At 37.9% G+C, this 24858-nt stretch overlaps 1 protein-coding gene across 2 annotated transcripts in view; it reads left to right on the top strand.

Annotated features, from left to right (window-relative positions):
* LOC101121385 (mitochondrial adenyl nucleotide antiporter SLC25A24-like) overlaps positions 1 to 24858 on the top strand; it is an 83928-nt gene that overhangs the window by 51125 nt on the left and 7945 nt on the right. For both annotated transcript variants that reach the window (XM_042251698.1, XM_042251693.1), the window contains 3 exons: positions 12503 to 12655; positions 19887 to 19994; positions 22759 to 22926. In XM_042251698.1, the coding sequence (XP_042107632.1) occupies positions 12503 to 12655; positions 19887 to 19994; positions 22759 to 22926 (429 nt within the window). The remainder of the gene's footprint in view (positions 1 to 12502; positions 12656 to 19886; positions 19995 to 22758; positions 22927 to 24858) is intronic.

Raw genomic sequence — 24858 nt, 5'->3', positions numbered from 1 at the left:
TAACATAGGTGATATTTGATAATGGATTATGAATAGTATTTTTTTGTGCTATATGATGTTGTTTGTTTGTGACTCAGAAAATCTTATTTGGGGGGATTTTCTTGGTGGCCCAGTGATTAAGACTCTGCACTTGCAGTGTGGGGCGTGTGAGTTTAACCCCTGGTTGGACTAGGACCCCACATGCCACATGGCCAAAAAAAAATAAAGAATAAAAATTTTTGACTACTCAGAATTAAAGATGGGGCCCTCAGAGAGGACAGCCTCCATCTCTGGGCAGTCTGCTCCTGTTTTTCTTTGGCTTGGTTCATTCTCTTGGTCAAAAGTTCATAACATTCTTGTTGCCTCTTCGTTATTTTCCTTAGTATGCTATTTCCTCAGAGTATTATGCCAGTATCTGTGTTGCAGGGCACATGGAGCAACAAAATACTGAATCTTGTGTACTATGGTCCTGCGTTTCATACCTTCTTTGTTCAAGGGATTTCTGACAACATACTGGTGAACATAATTTTCTTTAGTGACTGAAAAGTTTGCGGATTTGGCTGTTTTTTTTTTTTGGGGGGGGGCGGGTGCATGTGTCCCAGAGAGTGAGGCACAGTAGTAGTAGGAATATCTCATTTTTGCAATAATCAAGTTGAGAACACTCACATTGGCATTCAGAGTGCAACTCTGAACAGATTTCACTTCCTTTCTCCGTTTCTCTTTGGTCTATAACAGGATTGCTTCTTCCTCAGTAGCAGTGGATATGGCCATGGGTCAAGCCACCGTGCTTAATTATAGCTACCACTGATTTGGCCCACATAACCCTCCCATTCTCCCAGAGCATCAGCAGCAACTTCTATGTCCCTATGCTTCCCTCAAAAGGTAGGACATTTGTGTTCATCATTCACATCAGTGAATGAACAACAAGTGGCTGGGAAGGAAATGTTCAGCTTCATCTGGAGGCAGCTGATGGCTTCCAAGATACTATGAAAATAAGCTGAATAGTTATAATTGTACACTGTGAGTTAACTGGCATAAGACAGTAAGGCAAATAACCTATCATTCTGTACATTTGATTCTATATGTAACCTATATTGTATCCTGTGAGGTGACTAAATTCAGTTAACTTTTAGAAAAGAACAGAAATTGAAAGATCTGTTTTGCAAGTAGAAATAGAAGAGCTGGCTTCCTCAGCGACCAGGCCTGGTAGAAAATTTAAAAATGAGGTGGAAAGGAAAAATATGTGGATACCACACAGATCTACATAGAAACAGAGACATATAAGGAGATGAAAAAATGGGAAAGGGGCTCAGAGGGAAAATAAAGAAAATAAATATATATTTTAAGTGCCCATTGTTAATATGCTTAGTGCTGGATTAAAAACATATTTTCTTATACTTCAGAACCTAACAGAAATGTAGACAACAAATCTATATACTGATGGTGCTGCTGAAAAATAATAATTATAACTTAGGAGTACTTGCTATGTGTCTAGATAGATGGGTATTGTGGAGATACAGAGTAGGAATTTTCTCCTAGGGGATGAAAATAGGTGAGTGGATTAGGGAGAATGAAAAAGAATAGAGTAAATAGTGGGGGTGTTTTCAGAAAGAGTGAAAAAAGAGAAAGATTTAAGGGGGCTGGATAGAAGGGAGAAGAGGATGGGAGATTAAAAGAAAGACAAGGAAAATAGAGAAGAAGATAAGTGAGAAAAAAGAGAAGCTATGATAGATAAAAAATGGGTTAGAAATGGAAGAGAAGAGTAATCTAATGAGAGGCAAGAGGAGGCAAGATGCTGCCCTTTTTGTGCCACTCTGGCTTGGGTCTCATGGCTTTCATTCATACATGTATTTGACAGGGAGATGGGTTCACTAGAACTTGTCTCCTTTATTGATAGAGGTATTTCTCGGTGAGCTTCACACAACTGGAAAAGAACACCATGAACAAAAGAAGGATGTGTGCTGGGGTCCAGCCTCAGCAGAGTCCAGGGATACCCTCGGGATGAACGGTGGCATTGGCGAATGAAAGAATGACATGGGGAGACCAAGCTTCGGTGAGCAAGGCCTATAACTTTAATTTCAAAAGGGGCTTTTATACCCTGACTTGTACATAGAGGAAAATGAAAGATGCAAAGTCATGTAGAGTCAGCTCAAACATTCCAGCAGTTTTGCCCTTATAGAAACCAGGATTTTTTCTGCATACCTTTCCCATAAACAAGAGTCTTATGTTGTGTACAATATCTTCTGGCTTTGGAGGGCTGTTGACATTTTATGACCCTTTTTTGATAAAGGTTGATCAACCAGAAAACTTGTTTTCCCTTGAAATGTTTTTTCTTTATACCTCTAATCTGTGTCAGCCTCAGAAAGTACTAAACAGAGTTACATTCTCATGGAGCAAAGGTGCAGTGGGTTACAAAAAAGAACTTATTAGCTCAAAGGTCTGATGTGGTTAATACCAAGGCTACTACTTGTTTTTCTTACATTCCAACTATATTAACTAATACATTCCCAGGTACACAATGGATAAGGAATATGGGAACTTGGCAGCAAGCATTGGCTCAACAATGAAACCCTTCACCGGTATTATTGTAATAAAACTCTTTCACCCCTCGAAGGGCTCTATATTTTCAGAATGCTTAGGCTTCCCGTGTCATGGTTTGTGAACAATCATATACATAGATGAAAGAGTCTGGATAAACCTACCAAGCAAGCTAGAATGCTAACAGGGGAGTTTGAATTGAAATGCTCCTTTCATGCCCAGGAGACTTATCAGTTACAGCCCTAAATTGATTTTCTCCAGAGAAAGGTGGTCGGGGATAGCCCCCTGTTAATGTCAGAAGAGTTGGTGAAAGGCATAATATAGTAAACAATAGACAGACAGATTTTGGTTTGGGGTAGATGCTCGAGCAGGTCCAGGGAGTCCCTCAAGTCCTGATCCACCTTGTCTGTCAGGTTTCCTACACATGACCTTGTCATGGGTGGGATCTCCTGTGCTGGCTCCCAGCAGATGTGTGTTGTGTGGTGAGAAGTAGTTTACTGTAGTTTAAAAGCAGGTCTCTTGTAGAGTCAGAGAGCCCGAGGTTTTAATTCTGGCTTTGCTACTTACTTTATAGCTGGGAAAGTCATTTGATTTCTTTTAATTGGGTCTGTAAAATGAGGATTATGATGCCAGGGTTATTGTAAGAATTTAAAAAATTTTATAAAGTGCTTTGCATTATACCTGTCATTGTAGTCTGCGCTTAAAATATGAGAGCTATCATTTTCGCGGAGAAATAAGATTAAGAAATAGCACTATTACTATTTTAGCAAAAACACATTCAACTTTCTACAGTCACTTATTTGGTCTTTTAAAAATTGTATTTTTTAAATAAAGTGAGTGTATGCTTACTAAGGGATATTTGGAAAGTAAAAAAGTAGAAAGTATAAAAATGATCTTTCTCACCGCCCAAAATGATCATTATTAACACTGAGTGAATTTCTTCTTGTCCTTTGTCCTATATAGTTTTTTACATAGTAGTGTTTACTTTATGAACACTGGACTGGCGATTCGTTTCATATGATATTATACATGTTTCAATGCCATTCTCCCAAATCATCCCACCCTCTCCCTCTCTCACAGAGTCCAAAAGACTGTTCTATTTATCTGTATCTCTTTTGCTGTCTCGCATACAGGGTTATCATTACCATCTTTCTAAATTCCATATATATGTATTAGTATATTGTATTGGTGTTTTTCTTTCTGGCTTACTTCACTCTGTATAATAGGCTCCAGTTTCATCCACTTCATTAGAACTGATTCAAATGTATTCTTTTAAATGGCTGAGTAATACTCCATTGTGTATATGTACCACAGCTTTCTTATCTATTCATCTGCTGATGGACATCTAGGTTGCTTCCATGCCCTGGCTATTATAAACAGTGCTGCGATGAACATTGGGGTACACGTGTCTCTTTCAATTCTGGTTTCCTCGGTGTGTATGCCCAGCAGTGGGATTGCTGGGTTGCATGGCAGTTCTATTTCCAGTTTTTAAAGGAATCTCCAGACTGTTCTCCATAGTGGCTGTACTAGTTTGCATTCCCATCAACAGCGTAAGAGGGTTCCCTTTTCTCCCCACCCTCTCCAGCATTTATTGCTTATAGACTTTCAGATAGTAGCCATTCTGGCTGGCATGAAATGGTACCTCATTGTAGTTTTGATTTGCATTTCTCTGATAATGAGTGATGTTCAGCATCTTTTCATGTGTTTGTTAGCCATCTGTATGTCTTCTTTGGAGAAATGTCTGTTTAGTACCTTGGCCCATTTTTTGATTGGGTAGTTTATTTCTCTGGAATTGAGCTACAAGAGTTGCTTGTATATTTTTGAGATTAATTCTTTGTCAATTGCTTCATTTGCTCTTATTCTCCCATTCTGAAGGTTGTCTTTTCACCTTGCTTAGAGTTTCCTTTGTTGTGCAGAAGCTTTTAAGTTTAATTAGGTCCCATTTGTTTATTTTTGGGTTTATTTCCAATATTCTGTGAGGTGGGTCATAGAGGATCCTGCTGTGATTTCGGGGAAGGCAATAGAACCCCACTCCAGTACTCTTGCCTGGAAAATCCCATGGACGGAGGAGTCTGGTAGGCTACAGTCCATGGGGTCGCGAAGAGTCAGACACGACTGCGACTTCACTTTCACTTTTCATGTTCATGCATTGGAGAAGGAAATGGCAACCCACTCCAGTGTTCTTGCCTGGAGAATCCCAGGGATAGGGGAGCCTGGTGGACTGCCGTCTATGGGGTCGCACAGAGTCAGACACGACTGAAGTGACTTAGCAGCAGCAGCAGCTGTGATTTATGTCAGAGATTGTTTTGCCTATGTTCTCCTCTAGGAGTTTTGTATTTTCTGGTCTTACATTTAGATCTTTAATCCATTTTGAGTTTATTTTTGTGTATGGTGTTAGAAAGTGTTCTAGTTTCATTCTTTTACAAGTGGTTGACCAGTTTTCCCAGCACCACTTGTTAAAGAGATTGTCTTTTCTCCATTGTATATTCTTGCCTCCTTTGTCAAAGATAAGGTGTCCATAGGTACGTGGATTTATCTCTGGGCTTTCTATTTTGTTCCATTGATCTATATTTCTGTCTTTGTGCCAGTACCATACTGTCTTGATGACTATGGCTTTGTAGTAGAGCCTGAAGTGAGGCAGGTTGATTCCTCCAGTTCCATTCTTCTTTCTCAAGATTGCTTTGGTATACGAAGTTTCTTGTATTTCCATGCAAATTGTGAAATTATTTGTTCTAGTTCTGTGAAAAATACCATTGGTAGCTTGATAGGAATTGCATTGAATCTATAGATTGCTTTGGGTAATATACTCATTTTCACTATATTGATTCTTCTGATCCATGAACACAGTATATTTCTCCATCTATTTGTGTCCACTTTGATTTCTTTTACCAGTGTTTTAAAGTTTTCTATATATAGGTCTTTAGTTTCTTTAGGTAGATATATTCCTAAGTATTTTATTTTTGTTGCAGTGGTGAATGGAATTGTTTCCTTAATTTCTCTTTATATTTTCTCATTATTAGTGTATAGGAATGCAAGGGATTTCTGTGTGTTGATTTTATATCCTGCAACATTACTATAGTCATTGATTAGCTCTAGTAATTTTCTGTTGGAGTCTTTAGGGTTTTCTATGTAGAGGATCATGTCATCTGCAAACAGTGAGAGTTTTACTTCTTCTTTTCCAATCTGGATTCCTTTTATTTCTTTTTCTGCTCTGATTGCTGTGGCCCAAACTCCCAAAACTATGTTGAATAGTAGTGGTGAGAGTGGGCACCCTTGTCTTGTTCCTGACTTCAGGGGAAATGCTGTCAATTTTTCACCATTGAGGATAATGTTTGCTGTGGGTTTGTCATATATGGCTTTTATTATGTTGAGGTATGTTCCTTCTATTCCTGCTTTCTGGAGAGTTTTTATCATAAATGGATGTTGAATTTTTTCAAAGGCTTTCTCTGCATCTATTGAGATAATCATATGGCTTTTATTTTCAATTTGTTAATGTGGTGTATTACATTGATTGATTTGCAGATATTAAAGAATCCTTGCATCCCTGGGATAAAGCCCACTTGGCCATGGTGTATGATCTCTTTAATGTGTTGTTGGATTCTGATTGCTAGAATTTTGTTAACGATTTTTGCATCAATTTCATCAGTAATATTGGCCTGTAGTTTTCTTTTTTTTGTGGCATCTTTGTGAGGTTTTCGTATTAGGGTGATGGTGGCCTCATAGAATGAGTTTGGAAGTTTACCTTCCTCTGAAATTTTCTGGAAGACTTTGAGTAGGATACGTGTTAGCTCTTCTCTAAATTTTTGGTAGAATTCAGCTGTGAAGCCGTCTGGACCTGGGCTTTTGTTTTCTGGAAGATTTCTGATTACAGTTTCAATTTCTGTGCTTGTGATGGGTCTGTTAAGATTTTCTATTTCTTTCTGGTTCAGTTATGGAAAATTGTACTTTTCTAAGAATTTGTCCATTTCTTCCAAGTTGTCCCTTTTACTGGCATATCATTGCTGATAGTAGTCTCTTATGATCCTTTGTATTTCTGTGTTGCAGATGATACAACACAGATGATCTCTCCATTTTCATTTCTAATTTTATTGATTTGATTTTTCTCCCTTTGTTTTTTGATGAGTCTGGCTAATGGTTTATTGATTTTATTTATCCTCTAAAGAACCATCTTTTGGCTTTGTTAGTTTTTGCTATGGTCTCTTTTCTTTCTTTTGCATTTATTTCTGCCTTAATTTTTAAGATTTCTTTCCTTCTACTAACCCTGGGGTTCTTCATTTCCTACTTTTCAAGTTGCTTTAGGTGTAGAGTTAGGTTATTTATTTGACTTTTTTCTTGTTTCTTGATGTATGTCTGTATGGATATGAACCTTCCCCTTAGCACTGCATTTACAGTGTCTCACACTGGTTGGGTTGTTGTGCTTTCATTTTCATTTGTTTCTATACAAAAAGGATCTTCACGACCTGGATAATCATGATGGTGTGATCACTCATCTAGAGCCAGACATATTGGAATGTGAAATCAAGTGGGCCTTAGAAAGCATCACTACGAACAAAGCTATGGAGGTGATGGAATCCCAGTAGAGCTATTTCAAATCCTGAAAGATGATGCTGTGAAAGTGCTGCACTCAATATGCCAGCAAATTTGGAAAACTCAGCAGGGGCCACATGACTGTAAAAGGCCAGTTTTCATTCCAATCCCAAAGAAAGGCAATGCCAAAGAATGCTCAGACTACCACACAATTGCACTCATCTCACACGCTACTAAAGTAATGCTCAAAATTCTCCAAGCCAGGCTTCAGCAAAACGTGAACTAGTTCAAGCTGGTTTTAGAAAAGGCAGAGGAACCAGAGATCAAATTGCCAACATCCGCTGGATCATCGAAAAAGCAAGAGAGTTCCAGAAAAAACATCTATTTCTGCCTTATTGACTATGCCAAAGCCTTTGACTGTGTGGATCACTAGAAACTGTGGAAAATTCTGAAAGAGATGGGAATACCAGACCACCTGACCTGCCTCTTGAGACACCTGTATGCAGGTCAGGAAGCAACAGTTAGAACTGGACATGGAGCAACAGACTGGTTCCAAATAGGAAAAGGAGTTTGTCAAGGTTGTATATTGTCACCCTGCTTATTTAACTTCTATGCAGAGTACATCATGAGAAACACTGGACGGAAGAAACACTAGCTAGAATCAAGATTGCCAGGAGAAATATCAATCACCTCAGATATGCAGGTGATACCACCCTTATGGCAGAAAGTGAAGAGGAACTAAAAAGCCTCTTGATGAAAGTGAAAGAGGAGAGTGAAAAAGTTGGCTTAAAGGTCAACATTCAGAAAACGAAGATCATGGCATCTGGTCCCATCACTCCATGGGAAATAGAATGAGAAACAGTGGAAACAGTGTCAGACTTTATTTTTTTGGGCTCCAAAATCACTGCAGATATTTATTGCAGCCATGAAATTAAAAGACGCTTACTCCTTGGAACGAAAGTTATGACCAACCTAGATAGTATATTGAAAAGCAAAAACATTACTTTGCTGACTAAGGTCCGTCTAGTCAAGACTATGGTTTTTCCTGTGGTCATGTATGGATGTGAGAGTTGGACTGTGAAGAAGGCTGAGCACCGAAGAATTGATGCTTTTGAACTGTGGTGTTGGAGATGACTCATGAGAGTCCCTTGGACTGCAAGGAGATCCAACCAGTCCATTCTGAAGGAGATCAGCCCTGGGATTTCTTTGGAAGGAATGATGCTAAAGCTGAAACTCTAGTACTTTGGCCACCTCATGGGAAGAGTTGACTCATTGGAAAAGACTTCGATGCTGGGAGGGATTGTGGGCAGGAGGAGAAGGGGACCACTGAGGATTAGATGGCTGGATGGCATCATTGACTTGATGGATGTGAGTCTGAGTGAACTCCGGGTGTTGGTGATGGACAGGGAGGCCTGGCATGCTGCCATTCATGGGGTTGCAAAGAGTTGGACACAACTGAGCGACTGAACTGATGCATATTTTGATTTCATCTGTGATATGTTGGTTATTCAGAAGCGTGTTGTTCAGCCTCCATATGTTGGAATTTTTAATAGCTTTTCTCCTATTCAGTTCAGTTTAGTCGCTCAGTGTCCGAGTCTTTGTGACCCCATGAATTCGAGCACACCATGCCTCCCTGTCCATCACCAACTCACTGACTTTACCCAAACTCATGTCCATTGAGTTGGTGATGCCATCCAGCCATCTCATCCTCTGTCATCCCCTTCTCTTCCTGCCCCCAATCCCTTCCAGCATCAGGGTCTTTTCCAATGAGTCAACTCTTCGCATGAGGTGGCCAAAATATTGGAGTTTCAGCTTTAGCATCAGTCCTTCCAGTGAACACCCCAGGACTGATCTCCTTTAGGATGGACTGGTTGGATCACCTTTCAGTCCAAGGGACTCTCAAGAGTCTTCTCCAACACCACAGTTAAAAAGCATTAATTCTTTGGTGCTCAGCTTTCTTCACAGTCCAACTCTCACATCCGTACATGACCACAGGAAAACCATAGCCTTGACTAAATGGACCTTTGTTGGCACTGTAATGTCTCTACTTTAAACATATCTAGGTTGGTCATAACTTTCCTTCCAAGGAGTAAGCGTCTTTTAATTTCTTGGCTGCAGTCACCATCTGCAGTGTTTTGGAGCCCCCCAAAATAAAGTGTGACACTGTTTGCACTCTTTCACCATTTATTTCTCATGAAGTGATGGGACCAGAGGACATGATCTTCGTTTTCTGAATGTTGAATTTTAAGCCAACTTTTTCACTCTCTGTTTGGAGCCATCATGAGGAACTCCGCCCATGGCAAAGGTCATGAGGAAGGAGGCTTCGGCACATGCAAAGGCGGGATCGAGCCTCAGGAACCCTCCTGTTCCCGAGTATCTACCCCCAAAACCAGAGTCTGTCTTATGCTTTCACCTATACCTCTGACTACAGGGGGCTCTCCCCCATCACCATTTCTCTCAGAGAAGTAGTTAACTTGCAGCTCCAGTTAATAAAAATTCCTGGGCGTGACAAGAGTGTTTCAACTTACACACTCCTCTGAAGTTTCTCTAGCCTGCCTGAGCAGGTTCTTCTGGCCACACGTGATTGTTTACAGCCTCCCAACCGTGAGAGGCATGAGATGCTTTAAAACTTTCTAAATACAGATTCTTTTGAGAAGTTACGAAATTATTAGTATAGTATTAGTGGGTTGATTAGAAATATATTGGTGAAGGGTTTTTCATTTGTTGAGCCAATATTTGCTGCTAAATTTCCATAGTCCTTGCCCTTATAATGAATATAACTAGCATATAGGACAAATAAGTATTAACCTTTAAGATTAATCATGTTAAACCTTAGGCTAAGTAAATTCCTTTCTTGATTGTAACCCACTACACCCTCACCCTATAGGAATGCAACTTTATTTGGAGGGTGGCGCCTGGTTTAAAAAAAATCACTCCTGGAAAAAATAAGTTTTCTGGTTGACTGACTGTTATCAGAAAGGGCCATAAAATGTCAGCAGGCCTTATGGCCAAAGATGATGTAAAACGCATAAGACCTTTGCATAATTTTATATGAAGCACCTGATTGTGACAAGGGTCAAGTCTGCTGACCCCCGCATGACTCTGTATTCATCCCTATGTATAACAAAAAGTATATAAGCAAACCTGAAAAATAAAGAAATCAGATCAGTTTCTGGAAAGACTGATTCCCCCGTGTCATTCTTTCTTCCCCCTTCTGGCTGAATTCCCATCTGGAACGTGGGTACTCACCAAGCCTGCTAATTTTGCCTGGGCTTCTAAGATCGGACTGAGGAGGCCTCATGCCTCCTCTCCTTCAGGAGAATGGAAAGATGCCTGTGGCCTACATAGGTGGTGATTGGTATTCCACGTAAACCAAGTTATTCAGCCTCTTTTTCTCCACTAATTTTCCTACTACGCTATTCTTTTCTAGTCTCTCTTTATATCTGTAATTAAATAAGTTTTTTCCTAGGACTCCAATTCCATCTCCCCTTCAAATTATCCTGGATCCACTGGGGCTGGACTCCGGCAACTCTCCTCTTTCACTTTCATCAAGAGGGTTTTAGTTCCTCTTCACTTTCTGCCATAAGGGTGGTGTCTGCATATCTGAGGTTATTGATATTTGTCCCGGCAGTCTTGATTCCAGCTTGTGCTTCTTCCAGCCAGCGTTTCTCATGATGTACTCTGCATAGAAGTTAAATAAGCAGGGTGACAATATACAGCCTTGACGTACTCCTTTTCCTATTTGGAACCAGTCTGTTGTTCCATGTCCAGTTCTAACTGTTGCTTCCTGACCTGCATACAGGTGTCTCAAGAGGCAGGTCAGGTGGTCTGGTATGCCCATCTCTTTCAGAATTTTTTACAGTTTCTAGTGATCCACACAGTCAAAGGCTTTGGCATAGTCAATAAAGCAGAAATAGATGTTTTTCTGGAACTCTCTTGCTTTTTCGATGATCCAGCAGATGTTGGCAATTTGACCTCTGGTTTCTCTGCCTTTTCTAAAACCAGCTTGAACATCTGGAAGTTCACGGTTCACATACTGCTAAAGCCTGGCTTGGAGAATTTTGAGCATTACTTTACTGGCGTGTGAGATGAATGCAATTGTTCGGTAGTTTGAGCATCCTTTGGCATTGCCTTTCTTTGGGGTTGGAATGAAAACTGGCCTTTTCCAGTCCTGTGGCCACTGCTGAGTTTTCCAAATTTGCTGGCATATTGAGTGCAGCACTTTCACAGCATCATCGTCCAGGATTTGAAATAGCTCCACTGGAATTCCATTACCTCCACTAGCTTTGTTTGTAGTGATGCTTTCTAAGGCCCCCTTGACTTCACATTCCAGGATGTCTGGCTCTAGGTGAATGATCACACCATCGTGATTATCTGGGTCTTGGAGATCTTTTTTGCACCGTTCTTCTATGTATTCTTGCCACCTCTTCTTAATATTTTTTGCTTCTGTTAGGTCCATACCATTTCTGTCCTTTATTGAGCCTATCTTTGCATAAAATGTTCTCTTAGTATCTCTAATTTTCTTGAAGAGATCTCTAGTCTTTCCCATTCTGTTGTTTTCCTCTATTTCTTTTCACTGATTGCTGAGGAAGGCTTTCTTATCTCTCCTTGCTATTATTTGAAATGCTGCATTCAGATGCTTAGGGTGAACTTAATGACCTTACTTTAACTTAATTATCCTAGTAAAGACCGTGTCTCTAAATAAGGTCTCTTTCAAGACACTAAGGATTAGAACTTAAAGATATAAGTTTCGGCCTTCCCAGGTGGTGCTAGTGGTAAAGAATCTGCCCACCAATTCAGGAGACATAAGAAATGCAGGTTTGATCTCGGGGTCAGGAAGATGTCCTGGAGGAAGGCTTGGCAGCCCACTCCAGTATTCTTGTCTGGACAATCCCATGGACAGAGGAGCCTGATGGGCTACAGTCCTTAGGGTCACAAAGAGTTAGACACAACTGAAGTGACTTGACATGCAGATGATTTCAGGGGACACACAATTCAACCAATAACACCTCTCTACCCAGGAGTATTGAAAGTTTGATGTATTTTTCATCCACTTCAATGCACTCTTTAATGAACCTGTAATATTTTAGCAGCAACAATACATCTTGTGTATGAAAAAATTCTCTGAAAACCAAGTTATACCTGTTTGTTTAATTCTTTTTTTTAAAATTTAAAATTTTACTTTATTTTACTTTACAATACTGTATTGGTTTTGCCATACATTGACATGAATCCACCACGGGTGTACATGCGATCCATGTGTGAAATTAAAGTATGTATTTGGGGACAACAGCCAATTAATGTTATCAACTTTATATGTCTCTAAAGGAAAATGAAAATTATTTTGAAGATCATAAGTTTATACATATATGTATCATCATTTTATTAGTCATAATATCAATGCTATATTACCAGCAAAATAAATTTTAAAATAGGTAAATTTGCTGTTTATTTCTAGATTCATAGTTTACAGTCAGGGAAAATGAAATTGCTGGATGGGTTTAAGCAGATGGTAAAAGAAGGTGGAATTCTTTCTCTTTGGCGAGGAAATGGTGTAAATGTTTTAAAAATTGCACCTGAGACAGCGCTCAAGGTTGGGACCTATGAACAGGTAAAATATTACTGTCTATGGAATTTTAGAAGACAGATTTTAAATTTTAAAAATTTTATACTTTTGTGAGAGAAAACATAAAACATTGCTGGAGTGTGCTCAAGCAATAGATGTAAATTTAAATATAAGTGACTTTAGTTATTCTTATTTATTTTTGATATTTTCATATTGCTTTTGTTTGCAAGAGATAGTCCCTGGACCATATTGTAACTGTAATATAATCTATTCTATTGTCTATTAGTAGTTCTTTTAATTTCAGTTTCCCCACGTGAGAGACCCTCAAAAAACATTTCAGTATTGTTTTTACTTTTAATAATGTGAATATTTCTTTTAAAATTTGTTAATCTGAAAAAGAAACAAAAACAAAACAAAAAACATTGTTCATCTGATTTAGGATTTTACTTTTGCTCAAATAATTCACTTTGAGATGAGCTATATTTATTTTCAAGTAATATAAATTATTAGCATCACATTAGAGTCTGAGTACACTGTGCATCCCCAGTTTTCCATTTTCAATGTAAATCTTACAGTAATTTTTTTCTTTAAACATTTAATAATACATAGCATTAATTTACTTCTTTTGTAGAACCTTGGTTTACAAAGTCAGATGACCTCAAAATTTTAAGAAAAGATCAAAAATAAATACTATCCTTTCTCAACCCAAATTGTTTAAAAGCAAATGAATGGTTGTATAGGACACTAGACTTAGTTGTAATGCACATCTTAAAAACATACATCACTTATATAAATTGGGATTTGCTTACTCATTCAAGAAATGTTTCTTTCAGCAACAGATGTTTCTTGAGCATTTAATGTGTTCTAGATCTTATTCGAGGTTCTGGGGATACAGCAGCAAACAAATCAGATGTTGATAAATGCCATGGAGAAAACAGGTGATAGAAACTGGAGACAGACAGAACTGACAACTCTTTCAAGGAGTTTTTCTGTGAAGAATTGAGAGAAATTGAGTGGTAACTATAGGAAGATGTGGGATAGAGGATTTTCTAAAAATGGAAGAAGCAACAGCATGTTTGAATACTTAGGAGAAAGATCCAGTAAAGAGGGGAACATTAATGACAGGATAGAGGAGAGAGTAGTGCAAGTAACATAAATTATTACTATCCTTGAGTCTCTGAGAGGGTGAAAGAAGATGGGAACTAGTGCTCATGGAAGGGTTTGGCCTTGGGTAGGCACTTCACCCATAGTTCGAGGAGAAGCTCTACTCTGTGTGCACAGATGCAGGTGGGTTTCTTCAAATTAGGGTCTCTTTAAATTGCTGCCAGGAAGGCATTTTAGTGTTCGTAATAGTTTTTAAAATGATAGTTGACTGACCTAAACTTGACATTCTCTTTCTTCAAAGTTTCTAAAGCAGTGAATCATAGCCAGTCAGGTCCACAGTCTCATATTGTTCAAGTATTATGATACTTGACGATTTGATGCTTTTCTTTCTACTAGTACCTCATCCCAAGCCACTGTGGCTAAAAATCTTAGTAATGGTAATGCCACAGCATACCATAAGTTACCATCATCCCATTTACCACTAGTAATCATGTGTTTGTTGCCTATGACTGGTGAGTGATTCAGTTCTAATAATATGAGCAGGCTTACCTTCTAGCAACACATTTCAAAAAAACAGCATTTGATTTTTGTTGATTTTAGCTATTGATTTCCTGTTTTCAATTTCATTGATTTCTATTCTAATTATTATTATTACTTTTCTTCTGCTTACCCTTGGCTTGATTTGCTCTTCTTTTTCTATTTTCCTAAGGTGGACACTTATTCATTTTCATCTTTCTTCTAATGTATACATCCAAAACTGTAAACTTCCCCTTAAGTACTGCTTCCCACTAATTTTGATAGTGTTTTTATTTTCATTTAGTTAAAATATTTTAAAATTTCTCTTGAGATTTCTTCTTTGACCAGTGTGTTACTTAAAAGAAGCATTTTGTTTAATCACCACATATTTTGGTATTTTCCAATTATTTTTCTATCATTCATTTCTAGTTTAATTCCTTTGTGGTCTGAGAAGCAGACATTGTTTGAGTTCTATTCTTTTAAATTTGTTAAGGTCTGTTTTATGGTCCAAAATATGGTCTGTCTTGGTGAGTGTTCCATGTGTTCTTGAGAAAAATGTGTAGTCTGCTGTTGTTGGATGAAGTAGTCAGTGGATGTCTGTTATTTCCAGTTTAGTAATGGTGTTATTTAGTTCAGCTATGTTATTACTGATATTCTGTCCACTGGAAATGTCCATTTCTAATAGAAGATGTTGAAATCTCCAACTATTATAATACATGCATCTATTTCTCTTTGCAGTTCTATCAGGACTATTATTTAAGGACTAATATGTCATTTTGTAGAGTTGACCCCTTTATCTTTATCCCTGATAACTTTCCTTGCTCTAAAGTCAGCTCTATCTGAAATTAATATCACTACTCCCACTTTATTTTGATTACTGTTAGCATGGTATATTTTTCTCCACTCATTTGCATTTAACATATGTGTCTTTAAAGTTGATTTCTTGTAGCCAACATACATTTGGATTTTGGTTTTTGATCCACTCTGACAGTCTTTAATTGGTAGATAGAACCACTTTTGAAGTGGTACCAAATGTTTAGGTTTGGATTCACCCAGAGGTGAATTGGAATTCATTGGAAGGACTGATGCAGTAAGACACAGAAGGAAGAAAAGCCAGTGTAAGTGTACATAAATGAGGGTTCAGCTGTAGGTGGTAGGGACTTGATTCTGCCAGAACTTGTAAGAAGTGGACAGAGTAGTCCCCAGGATTATCTGTCTGAGGAGAGGAGCTAAGGCATTTATCTACCAATTTCTTGTTGTTCAATTGCTAAGTTGTGACCAACTCTGCAACCCCATGAACTACATGATGCCTGCCAGACCCCTCTGTCCATGGGATTTCCCAGGCAAGAATACTAGAGTGGGTTGCCTTTTCCTTCTCCAGGGGCTGTTCCAGACCCCAAGGATGGAAGCCGTGTCTCCTTCATTGGCATGTGAGTTCGTTACTGCTGAGCCACAAGGGAAGCCCTTACCAGTTCCTATCCCCATTTATTTGAAGAATGATCTTAGGACTTTAACTTTCCAGACTTCTAGGTTCAACAGGCTCCCATAGCTTTTCAGAAGGCCCTAAGGCAGGAAAACAGAGAGATGAGAGGCTTTTTCTTTAGATGGGATTCTGCCACTGTTGCTGTTGTTCAGTCACTCAGTCGTGTCCAACTCTTTGCAACCTCATGGTCTGCAGCATGCCAGGCTTCCCTGTTCTTCACCATCTCACAGAGTTTGTCCAAACTCATGTCCATTGAGTTGGTGATGCCATCCAACCAACTTGTCCTCTGTTGTCTCCTCCTCTTTCCCAGCATCAGGGTCTTTTCTAATGAGTAAGCTCTTTGCCTCAGGTAGCCAATGTTAGGAGCTTCAGCTTTAGCATTAGTCCTTCCAGTGAATATTCAGGACTGATTTCCTTTAGGATTGACTGGTTTGATCTCTTTGCAGTCCAAGGGACTCTCAAGAGTCTTCTCCAACACCACAGTTCTAAAGCATCAGTTCTTCAATGCTCAGCCTTCTTTATGGTCCAGCTCTCACATCCATACATGACTCCTGGAAAAACCATATCTTTGACTAGATGGACCTTTGCTGCAAAGTAATGTCTCTGCTTTTTAATACATTGTCATAGCTTTTCTTCCAAGGAGCTAGTGTCTTTTAATTTCATGGCTGCAGTCGCCATCCACGTGATTTTGGAGCCTCCCCAAAACAAGTTTCCATTGTTTGCCCATCTATTTGCCATGAAGTAATGGAACTGGATGCCATGATCTTAGTTTTTTGAATGTTGAGTTTTAAGCCAGCTTTTCACTCTCCTCTTTCACCTTCATCAAGAGGCTTTTTAGTTTGTCTTCACTTTCTGCCATTAGGGTGGTGTCATCTGCATATCTGAGGTTATTGATATTTCTCCCAGCAATCTTGATTCCAGCTTGTGCTTCATCCAGCCCAGCATTCTGCATGGTGTATTCTGAACAGAAGTTAAATAAGCTGGATGACAATATACAGCCTTGACATATTCCTTTCCCAATTTTGAACCGGTCTGTTGCTACATGTTTTATTCTGTTGCTTCTTGACCTCAGATTTCTCAGAAAACAGTAAGGTGGTCTGCTATTCCCATCTCTTTAATAATTTTTCACAACGTGTTGTGAGCTACACAGAGGCTTTAGCATAGTCAGTGAAGCAGAAATAGATGTTTTTGTTTTTGAATTCTCTAGCTTTTTCTGTGATCCAACGGATGTTGGTAATTTGATCTCTGGCTCCTCTGCCTTTTCTAAATCCAGCTCATACATCTAGAAGTTCTTGGTTCATGTACTGTTGAAGCCTAGCTTGAAGGATTTTGAGCATTACCTTGCTAGCATGTGAAATGAATGCAATTGTGCAGTAGTTTGAACATTGTTTGGCATTGCCCTTCTTTGGGATTGGAATGAAAACTGACCTTTTCCAGTTCTGTGGCCATCGTTGAGTTTTCCAAATGCAGCACTTTCACAGCATCATCTTTTAGGATTTGAAATAGCTCACATGGAATTCCATCACCTCCTCTAGTTTTGTTTGTAGTGATGCTTCCTAAGGCCAACTTGACTTCGCACCCAGTATGTCTGGCTCCAGATGAGTGATCACACCATCGTGGTTATCTGGGTCATTAAGATCTTTTTTGTATAGTTCTTCTGTGTATTCTTGCCGCCTCTTCTTAGTATCTTCTGCTTCTGTTAGATCCATACTATTCCTGTCCTTTATTGCACCCATCTTTGCATAAATGTTTCCTTTATATCTCTAATTTTCTTGAAGAGATCTCTAGTCTTCCCCATTCTGTTGTTTTCCTCTATTTCTTTGCATTGTTCACTTAAGAAGGCTTTCTTTTCTTTACTTGCTATTCTTTGGAACTCTGCATTCAGATGGGTATATCTTTCCTTTTCTCCTTTGCCCTTGTCTTCTCATCTTTTCTCAGATATTTGTAAAGCCTCCTCAGACAATCATTCGCCTGTGAGTCTATACAGAATTGTCCAGATATGATGGAGGCTTCTGGAAATGTCTGTCATGTCCAGCTATCTGCCTGCTTATGTTTGAGGGCCTCAGAGTTGCATTAGAGATCAATAAAAATACAGAATTTTATAGGCTATGATCATGGGCTTTCTAGCAATATAGTTCTTTCAAAACTTCGTATAGTTCTTGTCTGTCTGTTTCCAGTTGGTACCATGCAAAGTAACAGACCCCAAAATATTTTTCCTGATATTTTATTTTCCAGTTCCTATGCTCAGTCATTCCTTCTCTTTGTCATTTTTTATAGTATGCTATGTTGATGTTAACTGAAATAATAGCCTGACAGATGACAACACCCTTGATGTGATTTTTGTAGATAAGTTCTTTAGGACAATCTCATTACCAGCTTCTGTGCTGGTAACTTTCCCTACTTGGATGTTCCACATTTCTTGACTATTAAGTCAGGCAGTGACAACTCCCTTTGCAGAGCTCTATTTCCTTCCAACTGTGCTTACAAACTAGCTTTTGAGAAGGCCTTAAGGCAGATAGGCAGAGAGAATGCCTGTCTCACAGATCTTGCTAAAAGCATCAAGGAACAGGCAGTACTGTCCAGCATTCTGAGGTTTTACAGTTAGTTTTCCTGTAACTTCAGGCTCAAAAAGCACATAGTCTTCCTTCTAAGTTATCATAGGAGGTAATTTTATCAAGCATTTCCACAGAGCATTAAAAAGATCATCACCTTCTTAGACTGTAACATCTGTATCTTAATAATAAAGCCATTGCCACATATTTTAGGTTTTAGTTATGGCATCACCATTCATCTAGTAACCAATTTTTGTACTCTTTAGGGGTCTTTCTAAGATGTTTTAACAAAGGGAGTTCAAAATACAATAGCTTAAGTAAGATAGAAGCATGTGGTCTGGGGCTAGCTGTACAACTCTGCCATCTTCAATATATGTGTTCCAAGGCTTCACCCGTCTTTGCCTTTCCCAGGTGTAGGTAAAAGGAGTTTAGGATAGTTTAGTTTAAGGAGATGTCTCAGAATTTCCATATTTAACTTCCCCTCACATCTCATTAGCCAAAATTAATCATTTAAACATACAGTCTATTGCAAGGAAGAAGAGGAAAATGTAGTTCGTAGCTGAGTCAGCTGTGTTACACTAAATGGAAGAAAAAGATAAAGGGTATTGGGAACAAATAAGACTAGGAATAGATAGTACTAGGGTTCCCAGGTGGTGCTAGTGGTAAAGAACCCACCTGCCGATGAAGGAGACGTAAAAGATGCAGGTTCAATCCCTGGGTCAGAAAGATACCCTCTAGGAGGAAACAACAACCCACTCCAGTATTCTTGCCTGGAGAATCCCATAGACAGAGAAGCCTGGCAGGCTAGAGTCCATAGGGTCACAGGGTCAGACACGACTGAAGTGACTTAGCACACACGCATGGGAACAGATAGCAGTCTCTAACATGTTAAGTGAACCATCACACTTTCTGATGGAGAGTTACTGATTTGAGGACCAGAGAGTTAGTTCCTAGAGAGTGGCTGAATCATATTGATGAAAGATCATCAGAAGAGGCAAATGGAAAAACATTTTGCTTAGGAAGTAACAAGATAATCTGCTTGCTGAGGTTATCTTGGATCTTGAATGACTTTCCAGTTTCAATTTCATGAAACTTAGTTTAGTCCCTGTGAAGCCTGACCTTTACACTGATATTTCTGTTTTCCTCATTTCCACATGTAATTCAATAATCTCTCTGTTATTAAGGTAACAACAGGAAACTGTTGTTCTTTGTAACAAAAAACCTCTCACATAAAGTTACTATTCCTGATTATCTACTATCCAAAAATATGAAGTATGTTCCATGTGTAAGGGGTGGGGCTAAAAAGAGGTAAGAGAATACAGTTCCTTTGTGTTATTTGCATGCCTTTTATGAAATACTGAATTCATGAATAGCTAACTTATTCTGCAGAATAAAAGAGGAAAAGGAGGCCAAAATAGAGGGGTCTTACTTATTATCTCAGACAATTAATTGCATAAAATTAAAATCAGATGTTCTACTAGATATTCCACTAGATATTCTAATGTTGGGTGTCTGAAATACTTTTTCAAATAATTGTTACTAATATTAATGTTATAAACAAAGAAACAATGTATATTCCATTTCAGTAATTTTATACATTTTAATATTTTTATTTATACAGTATAAGAAATGGCTTAGTTCTGATGGTGCTAAAATAGGAATTATTGAAAGACTTATATCTGGTTCATTGGCTGGTGCAACTGCACAGACCTGTATTTACCCTATGGAGGTATGTACTATTATAAAATTTTAACTAAAGGGATGTTTTTAATGAAAACTTTAATTAAAAAAATAAGTGAATCACAGATCAGTATTTTATGCAATAAATAGCATTATAGCTATAAGATGTGTCTCACATGAAGTGTCAGTTGCCCTTAGTAACTGTCAGTTGCCCAGTCTTTTTTGGTTTAGGATAAAATTAGTATTGTACTGTGAAAGTGAAAATGAAGTCGCTCAGTCGTGCCTGACTCTTTGTCAATCCCATGGACTGTAGACTACTAGGCTTCTCTGTCCATGGGATTTTCCAGGCAAGAGTACTGGAGTGGGTTGCCATTTCCTTCTCCAGGGGATCTTCCTGACCCAGGGATTGAACCCAGGTCGTCTGCATTGCAGGCAGACGCTTTACCCTCTGAGCCGCCAGGGAACTAAGAAGATAAATAATTTGATTTCTCCAATTAATTGATAGAATCACTTATTCATTAATAAAATCAAATTTGTATTGAACAACCACAAACTTTAAAGTACTTCTCTGGATCCAGAGTTGAATCAGACAGGCATTTTGGTCATGGAGCTTATTATAGTCCGGAAGGGGAGATAGAATATGTACATCAGTAATGATGAAAAGTGAAAGTGGAAGTTGCTTAGTCGTGTCCAACTCTTTGCAACCCCAAGAACTATACAGTCCATGGAATTCTCCAGCACAGAATACTGGAGTGGGTCCAAATATAAATATAAATTCTAGAAGGGAGATCAATACCAAGTATTACAAAAATTCAGAAGGGAGATATTATCCCAGTTAATGAATTTCATGAAGGACATGAGTTGAATGTGTGAGTTTGACTTAGAATTTCGATGTTTGGAGATGATGAGGAAGTGGATTTTAAGTGTAAATAACAACTTGAGCAAAGGAATAGGGGTTAAGAGCAGATATTCAGGTGTAGGTAGGATAATACTATAAATAATGGGCTGGGACCAGATCAGAATGGCTTATCAATGCAACTTAAGAAATTTAGTTTTAATTTCTTAAAAAATAAGAGCCGTTAAAGACTTTTGAGCTTGAAGTATAATCCTGGTAAAGTTTTTTAGAGGAGCAGAGACTAGAGAAATGAGATGACTAGATACAAGATGTTGCTATCATTCAGAGAAGTGACAATAAGGACTTGACATATGATACTGACTAGGAGAAATTGACTCACATTAGAACAGTCATAAGAACCGATCACTTGAGAAATGGAAAATAGAAGAAAGGGAAAGGAAGATGGCAAAGTTCTGTCTGGGTTCTGTGCCCAAATGTTTAGGAGAGTTATGTCTGAGTTAGGTCTCTAACAGAGGTACAGAACGGAGGAAGTGAGCCAGACTCTGAAAGATGATGAGTTCAGGTTTGCCTGTATTTGAGTTATTGGTGGGCAACTGAGTTATGATTTTCTACAGGCAGTTGCAAATATAATACTAAGATTTGAGAGATTTCAAGTCTTGATGTGTCATCTGTGAAGAAGTGTTAGTTAAAGCCTTCAAATTGGTTAGAAATAAGTCATAATTTTATTTTTAACTTTTGAGAAAATCTTAGTTTAGAGAATGAAAGGAGCAAAAAACGTGCCAGGGAAGCAGACAGAAAAAATTTACTTGGGTAAGAAGAGAGTGCACTGCCCTGGAGAAGGCAAAGAGTTTTAAGAATGGGATTATCCAAAGTGTTGGGTCCTACAGAGAAGTTCATACAGAGGGCTTCCAACTGACTACTCAGAAGAAGCTCCATCAAGACATACAGTTGCCCAGTCAAGACAAAGTTTGTGTTTTTCTTGTCTTGGATATTTTAGAGGGCCATTTCTCCAAGTATATCTGTGTGTGTGCATGTTAAGTCACTTCAGCTGTGTCTGACTCTTTGCAACCCTATGGGCCAGAGCTGGCCAGGCTCCTCTGTCCATGGGATTCTCCAGGCAAGAGTACTGGAGTGGTTGCCATTTCCTTCTTCAAGAAGTGTATCTGAAACTCCCTTAAATTAGATTAATAGCAATTAAAAGGACAATAAGTGAAGTTCTATCAGAAGAATTACACTAAACATAGGAAGATGGATCACAGACAGCCTATAAGAGGCTATATTGTTTTCATAACCCATGTTATGTTATTACTTTATGAGCACAAAATGAACCCAAGTTATATTAAATTAGTTTATAGACCCTATTTTTAACCATAGTTCCCAGAGTATGTATTTTTAGCATATTATAGAATGTGTTTTCCATACTTGTTGTTCAGTTTACCATGACCATATACTTTTATAAAACTTGAATTTTGACTATAGCTGCTTTATTTTGGGCTTCCCTGGTAGCTCAGACAATAAACAATCTGTGTGCAATGCGGGAGACAAGGTTCGATCCCTGGGTCGGGAAGATCCCCTGGAGAAGGGAATGACTACCACCTTCAGTATTCTTGCCTAGAAAATGTTACTGCTTTACCTTAAATCAATAATGTTATCTCAGTTGGTTTGATTTAGAATATGTTTCCTTATAGCACATGAAAGGTGTTTGAGTGAGTATATCAATTAAAGCCACAAATGCTTAATTATATTTTCCTGTTTAAGTAATTTTTAAAAACCTCTGTACTGTAACAGTTGTTTATAATTAAGAGTTAACAAAAAGTTAAAATTATATTTGAGATTGCTTTCCTTTTTTATTTCTATGATAATTAGCAAACATCATGACCTAATACAGTTTAATCGATTGCTAGGTAAGTTGAGTGAATCTGATCAGTATATTTATATTGTATTCTTTCACATTTAGGTTATAAAGACCAGGCTGGCTGTAGGTAAAACTGGACAGTACTCAGGGATTATTGACTGTGGCAAGCAGCTTCTGAAGCAAGAAGGTGCTAGAGCCTTTTTCAAAGGTTATATTCCTAACTTGCTAGGAATTATACCTTATGCAGGCATAGATCTTTGTGTTTATGAGGTAAGCTTATTCTTATAACATGATGTTTTGTGTTAGACCTGAAAATTTGATTCAATACTAGTTTTTATTCTAAAAATCTGGCTATAAATGACTTTTGATGAAATAGCTTCCAACCAAGAAGTGAACTGAATTGTTTTATTTGGCTTTTCTTTTTATATGTTAGTTGTCTGCTAGTCTAGTAATAAATTTTTGTTTTGTGCTTTTTTGTTTGAATTAGTTTTTGGTAATAATAAAGGAAGACCTTTCTGTGAAGCCACCGTCACCTTGATAGCAAAATCAAACATACTACAAAAAAAGAAAATTGCAAGCCAGTGTCTTTGATGAATATAGATACAAAAATGCTCAACACATTTTTGTTACAAATCCAAACACATTTTGTTGCAAACCTGGCAACACAGAAAAAAGATCACACACCACAACCAAGTTGGATCCATCCCTGGATCAGACAGATGGTTCAGCATACACAAATCAATCAGTGTGATACAGCACATCAACAAAAGAAAAGATGAAAAACACATGATCATCTCAATAAATGAAGAAAAAGCATTTGATAAAATTCAACATCCATTCATGATAGCATCTCTCACCAAAAGGGTATAGAGGGAATATTTATGACAAACCCACAGCAAGATAATACTCAACAGTGAAAGCTATTATAAAAGCCTTCTTTCTAAATTCCGAAACAAAAAAAGGATTGCCCACTCTCACCATTTCTATTCAACATGGTATTAGAAATCCTAGTCACAGCAATCAAACAACAAAAAACAAACACCTAAAAGATATGGAAATTGGAAGGGAAAAGGTAAAATTGTCATTATATGCAAATGATGGGATACTCTATATAGAAAACCCTAAAGACTCCACACAAAAACTACTAGAAATGATTAATTCAGCAAGGTAGCAGGTACAAGATTAACACTCAGAAATCATTGAATTTCTTTACACTAACAATGAAATATTACAAAAAGAAAGTTAAAAAATTTCCTATTTAAAATTGGGGTCAAAAAACCCTAGAAATAAACCTAACCAAGGAGGTGAAAGACCTGTACACTGAGAAATATAAATTATTGATAAAGGAAGCTGAAGATGATTTAAAAACTGGAAAGATATCTTGGATTGGAAAAATCAACGTTGTTAAATTGGTCATAGTACACAATGCTATCTACAGATTTAATGCAATCCCTATCAAATTACACATGACATTTTTCACAGAACTAGAACAAATAATACTAAAATTTATATGGAACAGAAAAGGCTCATAATTGCATAAGCAATACTGAAGAAAAAGAATAAAGTGGAGGCATAACCCTCCTAGATTTCAGACAATATTACAAAATTTACAGTAACCAAAAAGTGTGTCGTTAGCACAAAAACATATATATCTAGATCAGTTGAACAGTAGAGAGCCCAGAAATAAACACACACACCTGTGATCACCTTTCTTCTTGACAAAGAAGAAAGAAATATACAATGGAGAAAATACAGCCTCTTCAGCAAGTCTTGTTGGCAAAGCTGGACAGCCTCATGTAAATCAGTGAAGTTAGGACACTTGCTCACAGCATACACAAAAATAAACCAAAGTGGCCTAAAGAGTTAGATATAATACATGAGCCCATAAAACTCATAGAAGAGGACATAGCAAAACATTCTTGGACATAAATCATACCAATATTTTGCTTTAAACTTTTTTAATTTTATATTGTAGGTTTGTTGATTTATAATGTGTTGGTTTCTGGTGTACATCAAAGTGATTCAATTATACATTTACCCATACCCCTTCTTTTTCAATTCTTTTCCCAGTAGAATTCCCTGTGCTATACATTAGGTCCTTGTTGATCTTTTATCTAGTAGTGTGAATATTTTATCTATGGTTCTTTAGTAGTTAGTTGTGATTTTGATGTTTTCCTAAGAGAAGGTGAGCTCAAGTCCTTC

Source organism: Ovis aries, chromosome 1 (assembly GCF_016772045.2).
Source record: "Ovis aries strain OAR_USU_Benz2616 breed Rambouillet chromosome 1, ARS-UI_Ramb_v3.0, whole genome shotgun sequence".
Taxonomy (NCBI): domain Eukaryota; kingdom Metazoa; phylum Chordata; class Mammalia; order Artiodactyla; family Bovidae; genus Ovis; species Ovis aries.
Note: the sequence above shows the minus strand (reverse complement) of the source record. Positions and strands in the feature narration are given on the sequence as shown.